General features: G+C 33.6%; 1 protein-coding gene across 2 annotated transcripts; it reads right to left on the bottom strand.

Annotated features, from left to right (window-relative positions):
* Positions 1–1,358: 1,358 nt before the first annotated feature.
* On the bottom strand, positions 1,359–6,661 carry LOC110444953 (ETS-related transcription factor Elf-3-like). Of its 2 annotated transcripts, none has more exons than XM_021489305.1 (10): positions 6,560–6,661; positions 5,433–5,514; positions 5,022–5,193; positions 4,465–4,725; positions 4,085–4,213; positions 3,728–3,868; positions 3,351–3,536; positions 2,921–3,116; positions 2,400–2,523; positions 1,359–1,767 (listed from the first exon to the last, which is right to left on the bottom strand). In XM_021489305.1, exons 2-9 carry the CDS (start codon positions 5,457–5,459, stop codon positions 2,415–2,417), a joined length of 1,221 nt encoding a protein of 406 aa, XP_021344980.1. In that variant the 5' UTR covers positions 5,460–5,514; positions 6,560–6,661; the 3' UTR covers positions 1,359–1,767; positions 2,400–2,414. The 2 variants fall into 2 exon arrangements, with proteins under 2 accessions (XP_021344980.1, XP_021344979.1); XM_021489304.1 differs by having other exon boundaries at positions 5,433–5,511; positions 6,522–6,660.
* Between the last annotated feature and the right edge of the window lie 4,645 nt (positions 6,662–11,306).

The raw sequence follows: 11,306 nt of genomic DNA, 5'->3' as shown, positions 1-11,306 counted from the left end.
CGATAAACTATAAATTCTCTCACAGAAAAAAATGAAATATTTACAACTGATAAACAAGTATTGATAAGTCTGATAAATCACGTATATGATCGAAGTCCACGAGAGGAACATGCCGAATGATGATTAACCTAGCCTACCTCGGGTACACGTGGTGGCTGTTTAGTTAACGCGGTTCACCAATCACCCCGAGCCAAACACTCCCAGAAATATGACCTTACGTGGCCTCTCACCTAACATGCCAACATTCCTAAAGTCAGAATTTTACTCGATCCATTCTTATTTTGTGTGAAATGGTTATTTATACAGCTTTTCAAACCCTTTTATCATGTGAAATGGTTATATTCAGCTTTTCAAACCCTTTTATCATGTGAAATGAGTGCGTCATTTTTTCCCCTTTCATACGTCATGTGAAATGGGGTTTCAATTTGAAAACAGCCAAGTAAGTCATAGATATCTGTCTTTAACTCATTTTTGAAAATTGAAATTGACAAAGGAATCATATCAAGATCTGAAAACTTGATTTTACGGAACAGGAATCCGTGTCAACCATAGAAACATCCAACGACACACTTTTGTAGTGCACGCTTTCAACCAAACAAGATACTCAAAACTCACACAAACACATTACACCAAATATAAACAAATAACTTTTAATGTTTCATTTTTTTATTCTATAAACTTACAAAAAAATATATTAAATATATATAAGATTATAACAACATCTAACAATTCATAAATAAATAAATCACTGTGGCAGAGCCGCGTTATGTAAGTAATTCCATTGACAATGTGCGCCGATGGGACTTTGTCCTGTAAGTGTTCTACACACTAATACTGATTGATGTGAGCCGGATGATATGATTAACACTAATCAGTCGCCACTTATAAAGCAGAAGATTCAACTCCCTATAAAGAGATACTTAATAAACAACCAAAATATATTTTGGCCATTCTACCGATCAGATAGAAACTCTAAGTCAATTGGTAAAGCTACGTAAAACTTGTTTTGTATACATCACTAATATTTGAACACAGACTTTGATTTTGAATCGATCCATGAAGAATTCAATGGCTATTAGTAGTAAGAGAACCATAGCCCCTTATCGCTTGTCTGTCAAACCACGGACTTAGATAGCTAATCTAATTCCGTGGTCAGACGAGTTCCGTCAGGTGATACGTCTTAGAGTTTGCACTGTTGTGCCATGACTTGGCGATGTTTGCTCACTATTAACACGATGGCTATATGATGACGATGAATATGAAGTATGTTCTTTTATCACAGATAAGCTTGTCATTCACATAATAATCTCATTTCTCCATTCAATGGCCGAAACTGTCATTTCACTATCCGATTGTCGTCAATATGTAAGGAGGATTACGAGGAAATTGCACGTTTGTAGTCATATTATGCAATGATTTCCGTCGGAAACATCTTCAATAATGTCTCACGCGAGTAGCTATGAAAAGCCAAACACTCATGTCTAGCTTAGAGACGGACGAGCTTCATGGACGTTGGACTATGTCCTGTTGGAGTTTCCATGGCTACATCTCTCGGTTTCCACAGCATGGAACATCGTCACGTGGTGAGTAGCTGTCACAGACACCAGCTCGGTAATGGGTTCGATTTGGTACTTTGGGAAGTACACTGGAAAGATTCACACAAGCAATGTGTGACATCAGTCCTTCCAACCATGGGAATTGGAGCCGAACTTGTACACGAGTCTTCGGCCGTCGACACGGTCAAGTATGCCTCGCTTGTAGTAATACCTGGAGAACATCAATATTTACGATTATTGCAAACGTTTACTGGTTTTCTTCACTTTTTTGCTAACTGATCAATTCACTAAATTACACATGCACATAATAATTTACCCGTCACAATGGATCATGCAGTATTTAGTAAATTTATTAAATGATCGTTTCAAACTAATTTTCGATTATGCACTTTTCATTTGAATTATTTCTGAAACGTTTTTGTAACAATGTTTTTGAAATGTTCTTTAAATCGTTGTATGAAATTTAAGTTTTTGCTTGCAAAAAAGTTTTTAAATTTGAATAAAAATAAAATTGATAAAGAATGAAAGATAGATAAAAGAAAAGCGATGAAAGAAGAATTCGAAGGTTAAAGAAGTAGATAAGAAATGTTAAAATAAAGAAGGTGAGTAGAGATCAATTTCGATTATTAAAAAGAATTGAAATTTAAAGATTTGAAACGATTGTTATATAGATATATATATATATATGTTAGAAAAGAGTAAGTAAAACATTAGGTTAGTATAAGATACAAACATCACGACTACGAAACAGAAAAGCAAACTAGAGTTAATATTTAAAGCAGATAAGCTAGTTAGTAAAGGAAAGAATCAAGGGAAATTGTAAATATGTGGAATGGTATTAACCTAAGCGATCCCAGTCTACTCTGCTTTCCAACCGAAAGCTTTTGGGCCGAACCGGAAACACAATTTCTTCGGGAATTTCCCATTTTTGGGCACACCAGCAAAATAACTTGCGGATCTGCAAAACCTGTTTGTACAAAAATAATGGCTATGTTAAAATATAACCAAGTGCCCATATACCAAATGCATCATTGCCCCTATTACGTGGTTGATAGCTGTCAGCTAGTTTGTTCGTAGACATCACAGTTACATGTATAAGTGCACGTACATTTGTATATAAATATATACATATCTATCACTTAAGCCCAATATTGCATGCATGATTTACTATTTCATCCTTTCACCACTAAATGACACATTATATACTATTGTCAACCTTTCACCACTAACCGACATATTTAAAGACTACTAAAATCACAACACATTGCTGCTCATGCTAACAATACGATACTGTTTAATAAACGTACGGGGCTGAAATAGAAAGGTTAGAGACGGACAATGACACGGCGACAACTCAGACGTACCTCATTGCTCGACTCAGTTTCTCGTATGTCATTCCCGGGTTGCTTTTCTTCCTTCCCCACATTTGAGCTACAGCTTCTGATTGGACGAATCGGAATACTCCGGATTCCTTATCCTCCCATTTGAGCAGACTGGGGTTGAGCTGGGGATCCTTCAGCAAGTCGCGGATGAATTCCCACAAATGATTACCTTTTGAGCCTGTGAGAAAGAATATAAATTTACATTATAATGATATAAACATGTTTGGTGAAGGGACAATCGTATATAAAACGAACATTTCTGAACCACAATTAAATAATAACAAAAATAATAGTTATATAAATAAAGACTTCCGTTGTATATGATATATGTGTTTATAAAGCTTACATATTATGTAATATGGATGTTTCTAAGTCTTCCGTTGTATGTTATATATATGTTTATGAAGCTTACATTGGCCATGTTTCCTGCCCCTGTTTGACTTCCCGTCCTCACTCTCACAGCCCTCACTGGAGGAAGTGCTGCCGTGAGATCGCCGTGATGGCGTTTTCTTCTTCGGCTCCTTTTTGACTACAACCTCAGCCTCTTCGTCAGAAAACAGCTGAGACGGAAGCCGGGAATCACATTCACTTTCAGCTTCTACAAATCAAGAAATATATACATTAATAGTTAACATATTTATTAAGAAATTCAGCGATGATTGTATTCTAACAGAGCTTGTTGGGAACAAATGATTGAAGGTATAAACAAAGTACTATACACAGATATACTTGCATTTTTTTAATTGATAAATTAGCTTACTGTAAAATAACACATTGATGACAACTTACCTCCACTGATGTATCCCTGATCCGTTCGATCCATCTGAATATCCATATCATCATCAAAGTCGTACCAGGCGCCGGCGATGTTTACCTTGGGAACGCCATCTTGGATTTCGAGCATGGTATCGAGGTTGTTATCCAGCATTTCTGATAAAATAAAGATATTTGTTAGTTAGATTTAGATTCGCTATGTTTACAGTTTAAAAGCTAACATTTATCATTGATGATAACCCTGTCAAAATCTATAGCAACATCTACTTTGCATTCATTTTATCTATCACTGTAATACAGTAATTTTTTGCGTTTATTTATACACCGATCGCAGGTTTAATTTTTAGCGACTTTTTCGCAGGTAAAACTTACCACTGGTTTGGGCATCGTTAACCTCTATATCAGCTATCGTTTGTGGATAGGAAAACAGTTCCCTGGGGAAATTCAGACTACTGCTGTCAGAAGAAGTCGGGTCGACTGACGCTGGGGGCGTGAATTTAGCTGTAAATCAAATAGTAAAGGTGTAAGTAAGTAACACGAGAAGATTTCACTATAGATAAAAATTATAGTCTCTCCTACCTTACTTATAAAAGGAAACGTAGATAAATAGCATTGACATTACCGTCTCAAATATCAAAATAATCATAATAATAATAATAAATATTGATGATTTCCTCGTTTTATTAAATATTTTTTTATCGTATAATATTTTGTTAAAAATTAATATATTTTTTTTTCTATTGGAAATTTACCTTCATTAAAGATTTGACGGAACAGCTCGAAGTAGTAGAAACCATATTCCTGATCCTTTTCAATGAAATCCTGTTGGGTCATTTGGCAAAGCTTCTGTCCCGTAATTGTCTGGAAATTTTCTCCTCGTAGTCTGGCGACATCGAGATGATTCTCAGCAGCCACAAAATAGATCCAGTCCAACACCTCGTTGTTGTTCCAATGCTCGGGGTGTTTCTCCGTCCAGCTTTTCATGTTTTTCTCCTCAAATGGGCAGGCATATTCTATACAAAGTTATACAAAGAGACAGTTTAGAACATTAGCTGGCATAACCAAGTTTAACATATATCTATTAATGAATTATAATTTGATATCTTTTTTCGTGTAGAACATATTAAATTGTATATGTTTTTCTTCTTGACGTACAAAATGCAATGACCTCAAATGTGTTGAAATAATACTTATTAACCTTTAAATGTTATTTTTTTATTATTCATTTATTGTTATCATTCTTTAGTTTTTTACTGTCATTTTCATTTTGTTTCCTTATTTGTTAACTTCCATTCTACTTGTGCATTACCTTGCTTGAATCCGTCAAAAGAATCCGTTAAATCCATAAAAGTCTTGTTGCTGATGCACGAGACATCAGATTCTCCCATCGCACAGTCAGATACTTTTTCCAGTTTAATATCACATGGTTCATACAAGGAAATATTGTCCATGTCAAACTCCGGGGCAAATGTTTCAGGCAACTGAAGTTGAAAAATAAAATCATAAAAATAATATAACAAAATACAATTGACACTTGTATCCCAATATCAATTACAATATATATATTTCTTTTCAAAATTAAACGAAACAAATTATCAAAGCAAAATTATTATTCACTACGTTTTTCTCGATTTTTTTTTATAATAAACAAATCATATCAATATAATTATTATCAGAATGTCATTTAAAAAAATGCAAAAAAATACAAACATATACTTACAGCTTGTGTAGGACAAGAGACAGCCATTTGTACCAAATGATTCTGTATCCAAGAATATTGAACTGTGTTTGTTGGGTATCTGCAATAGTTAACAGCAGATTGATAATAATAGCACTGCTGCCCGTACATGGTGATTGTGACTGTCTTTCTTAAGTGTTAGGTTTACTTATATCACAAGCGGAGATGGTTTCACTCTTAAGTCACTTAGCCAAATGATGCATAGGTCAAGTGCCGACGCGCTTTTATATCTAGTGTGTAGGAGGCGGGGAAATCGACTTCATATAAGTGCAGTTTGACCCAAGGGTATTTGTGGGTTGTGAGTGGTCAAGACTTTCGTCAACACCCCTTTAAATCCGAACTATGTACGAAGTAAGCTCGGTGCATCCTCAGGCTAATTAATTCAAATGCATAGTGGAAACTGTCATCGCTGTCAATCATTTTGGTGATCGATGATATGGCATAGCTCGGGATCAGCCAGTACCTTGTAGGTCTAGCCTTCTCCTACAGGAGGCGATGCAATATTAACATGATACCGTGTAAACATAGGCCCCGGAGACAAGATGGTAACGATATCAAACGTTATCCCGACTAGGCGACAATTTGTTTAGATAATAGTAGGCATTTATGGAGCTTGTATCACTCGGAACAATATTAAAAATCCATCAAACTAAATAAACTTTAAAGTGTCATAACCAAATAGTACAAATGGCAGAACAAGAACATTAGCGTAAAGTGACACTGTTGTAACAATAATACATCAATGCTATTCATAGCTGTCATTGTATATTATCTACTAGTATCCATGCTTACAATGTTATATTGAAGGGAAAATATGCTTACATGAAAGCTATGTGCATATATTTTGTATACATATATATCTTATTTTTTCTAAATATGTATATATATAATTGAATGTGGAACAAAAGCAAATAAGTTTTTATCATACATATTGTCTGATGCATTATTGTTTATTCATAAAATGATTAGATTGCTTCTATTTAGCGATAAAATATTTTTGTAATTTGTTAAAAATCAATCAGTTATATGTAATCATATTCATTTTAAAATAATAATATGATTCTAACTTACCAGATCAATAGCTGCAGTTGCACAACTACTTGTTATGAAGGATTCTGAAATACACTAATACACTTCAGATACACTGACTGCCACTAAGTCGCTCCACTGTTCTCTGCTAATCACACTCACAATGTTATGGTTAACATGGCCTCTCGTATCTCGTATTAAATACACAGATATATCACGTGGCGCAGAAATAAAAAGGTGGTGGCTTCAGTGAATCGTATATTGGAGATATAGGGAATTTCCCTTCTTTGTCGAGTGTGTCGTGATTGGCCAATACACTTGGTGACGTTTATACGTGCTCATTTCAACCAGAATCTAGGTCATTGATTAAAGTGTGGCTTTAGCCTGAGAACCATACCCTATTGTTTCACTCAAAAATCTAACAGTGTTATCCGGACCGGTCATGTCGGTTTGATAGCAATGGTACACATTATCATTTTTTATTTCGTTACATCTTTATTCAGCACCAAAACAATGCCACATGTGTGTATGTGTGTGTGTATAGACTATATCGACATATTGGGTATGTATTACTACCTTCTGTATAACCTTATACAACACGGGTATGGCTAAGAGTTGGAATAGTTTACCGGTACTGTATATCGTCGTCGGCGTTTACAATTCATTACAAAGTGGTGGAATATTTGTGCATTTTCCATCTACTGGCTGGCAATTAGATTTGCTCAAGTCCCTAAACTAGTTCCTTATTATAGAAACAGTATTTTCAGTATGGTTACTTAGCCCCGTCCATTATATTGTTAGAGAGACACAGGACAAACAACTATGCAAAACATGATTTAAATTATTAGACATGTTGATTTTTTATGACAAACAATGAAATAACAAAACAACATTAACAATATAAATATAGATATATGGTTCCAATACGACATTGTGCAATAAAAGGTGGTTAATTAAAATCTGCTTTGACTGGGAAAAATGTGAACATTGTTACATAAGGAGTAAATTTATAATGAAAGCAATGACAACTTAATCATAAAGGAAAACGAAGGGGAATATTAATGTTTCCCTGTAAAAACAAATTGTAGACTGAATGATGCTATGTGTGTAGTTAGATCTTTAGTAATAGTACAATATGTAAAGAAAATTCATAACGATGCACTTCAATATAAACAAAGTCCTGAAATTAAAGTTCGTTAGAAAATATTTCCGTGGAACTTTATCTGGCTTGTTTCCGTATGGAAATCACAGCTGAAGTATGTGTAAGTGGTACCTCCCTGGGTGTAAGGGTGAGCTGATTACAATCTCTTTCTGTTCATTTGTTTTATCTTTTATTTTGAATCAGTAATTTGTTTCATCTATCTGTTCTACATTCACCTCATTTGTATATGTAACCAAGCGAAAAACATTGTCAGTTTCTAAAACACATCGAAAAAAACACACCTATATGTCGAACAGAATGTAACTTAAAGAATGCGTCTGGTCAAGGTGTTCATGTATCTTATAGATAGACATTACTTATCACTTTAAGCTGCATTAAAGACATTTCAGGAATGATCGTTAAGTATGATTTTAAAATTCAACATACCAAGGCAGAAAGCCAAACAAAAGTAAAACGTTATTACACCATGTTAACTTAACACCAAATTATATATATATTTAGGAGAAACTTAACACCATATTATATATTTAGGAGAAACTTGACACCATATTATATATCTAGGAGTAACTTGACATCATATTAAATATTTAGGAGTAGCTTAACACCATATTATATATCTAGAAGTAACTTAAGACCATATTATATATCTAGGAGTAATTTAACACCATATTATATATATATATACACCATATTATATTTATCGTAACATTGTATCTATATATTAAAAATATGATTGTGTTCTTATCTGTGCTCTATCATACGTATTAACCACAATTTGTACATTGTGTAATTTTCTTATTCTTAATTTTGTGTTATACACTCTCATTTGTGAGGAATAAAAGAGTGATGATGATGATGATGCAACGGCATAGCTGCCTACCCAATTGTATAGAATTGCACAATGGGTTACAAAATGTGTACCATACAGATTTGAAAACTACATTTGGTGTGCAAAATCGCATCGTGTTGTATCTTTGGAAAAAAATATGTCTAAATGTATTCCTTTAATAAATCTCATTAGTTTTAAAATTAATTTCTGAATGATATCACTTATTTGCACAAAATAAGGAAATTTTTCCATAATTTGCTGAGTTTGAACGCACCAAGTTCCATTTAGTCTAACTATCCGATATATTGGTATTTCCAATTCAATTTCCCCTTATGTGGAAAACGGCAATATTAGATAAACCAGTAGAGGTCATTGCATGATTAAATGTCTAAAAATTTCCACGAGATATTTGGGAATTCCTATCTCAAATTTAATGTTTAATGCAAGTATTTTGCTGCCTTTATTGTAAAACTTCATTGTGTATCAGCAAATCTCCCCTCAGCCTTGTGTAGGGACGAAAATAAACGGGTATTTCCCTCCTATTTTGTGCTGTCACCGAGCCAAATATTTGTCCAACAAACCTTTTACCGGGGTATTAAATTACCTTTCAGGGTAGACAGCAGTCACGTCGATCGTTTATCACGGCCGAGTATACACTTTACATAGCAATGTATGTCACACCTCATATGTTATCAACCAACGGAATCCAAACCTATTTCCAGGCTGTAACAGATTCAATAAAGCTGTACACACGTACTCGTAACTGAATCTGATAAGTGTTTGATTGTAGGTAGCAGCTCATCAACACATATTCGAGTATAAAACCGGGATGAGAGACAAAATAGTTTCCCAGAGAGACCCCCAGAGAAGCGATAGGACTGCACCGCTGATTAGGCTGTTGAAATTGATACTTAATGGTTTTGCAATCGTTAACAATAGGAATCAATCGGGTATGCAATATCATATATTCAAAGGGATAGTTATTGTTAGTGTTCTTTCCGCAGTAGGATTAATATTCCATGACGCCTAGTAAAACGCTTACATTTTGGAAGAAACCTATCCAGATCGAGGCTTACATATACAAATAAATTCATTCATTGACGTTTTGTCTTACCTTTGAATGCATGTAATAAAGGTTTATAAATACTTTATGTAAAACTGTAACACATACCATATGTTCCCTTTGTTTTCCGTCTCTGTACCTTATAATGCATGCGTGACAATTTCAATATTGAAAACATAAACCTGTCTCTGTGTAATAATACATTTGGAAGTTTTACCCGTTCCTCTAAGTATGTAATGCTTTACTATATTGACGAGTTTTACCCGTCTATCTAAGTTTGTAATTTTATTTACCTGTTATATGTCTTTGTAAGTTTTCATATATTAGTTATCTTGAAATGGTGCTCTAATCATGTTCTAAATACTTTGAATTGATTGTGTTCATCCATTTCTCTCACAGCACATTTAATGATACTAGAATATATTTGCAATATTCAATCGTTTCTTCATCATACATTCTTGAAATTTAAATTCGATTTTCTTTTTACCAATGTTGAAACTTACATGAAGATGTTTTCAATAAGTCTATAACGTGGCGAACTTGCTCTTACAAATATAAAATAAAACTTTTACATCTAAACTTTAATCATGAACATTCGGTGAGAACAATCGCGATGACATTTGGTTATAAAGGATGACACAGCAGAAATGAGTATAAAAATACCCTTCTATACACTCACATAAATATCCTATTTTCTTTTTTTTATCTGATGTCATTATTGATGGAATGAACAGAGTATTAAAACGCACATATATATCCTATGCATTAAGTGTTTAATAGTTCAGGTATAACCCACTGAACGTAGAAGATTGTGTATAAAAAATTGCCGAAGGGATAGGCAACACATAAATATCGCAATACGCCTGGAGGTAAATCTTAACTGTTTACATTGTACACTTTCTCAGTCTTATCTGGGAGATATCTTACATATACTTGACTTATATGTACCTAAATATTGACACTGTGGACACACGTTGGCAGAATTATGTGTATAAAACTACCCGTATCAGTTACAACATCTGTAGATAAAGCAGATACAGTCCACATCCATACCGTGTCATTTTTATTTAACATTCGCGGAAATAATCTTGAAAATTTAAATTTGCATGCATAAGATATATGTTGACTTTGTGGTCAAGTTATTTTAATTAGGTTGACATTAGAACATCCACATTTTTTTCAATTTAAAATATTTTTTTCTAAAATCAAGCGGACATTAGCGATAGTTACCCCTATAAGTAAATATATTAAATTCCTTACAAGAACAGTTCCATTGAATTATATCAATTTGTTTTATTAACATCCACTCATCAGTATTTGTTATAATAAACCATGCATCTATAATGTCCTGCTTTGGATCAATACCCTATAAATCGTGTTTAAAATCTCCTGCATGTTACAATCCATGTCAACAAAAAGTTATAAATATACTTTGATAAAACTTGTTCCTCAATTGTTGAAAACAACGCCTATTGATTTATACATTTCATCATGTTTTATTTCTTTTACTAATAATGCTTATATTTGTAACTACACACTACAAACAAAAGGTGTGTATATCTGCAATTATACCCCGCGTATTATCAGGTTCATAGTTGTAATATTTCCAAAATAATATCATTTTAATGTATGTAATAACACCCCACATATTGTCATGTACATATTTGTAATAACACCCCTCATATCATGTAAAAGGTTTCAAAAACATCTCCCTATTATCAGGTAATTATTTGCAATAATACCCCACATATTATCATTTTACTATTTGTAACA

Source organism: Mizuhopecten yessoensis, unplaced genomic scaffold (genome assembly GCF_002113885.1).
Source record: "Mizuhopecten yessoensis strain PY_sf001 unplaced genomic scaffold, ASM211388v2 hete_36193540, whole genome shotgun sequence".
Classification (NCBI taxonomy): Eukaryota; Metazoa; Mollusca; class Bivalvia; order Pectinida; family Pectinidae; genus Mizuhopecten; species Mizuhopecten yessoensis.
Note: the sequence above shows the minus strand (reverse complement) of the source record. Positions and strands in the feature narration are given on the sequence as shown.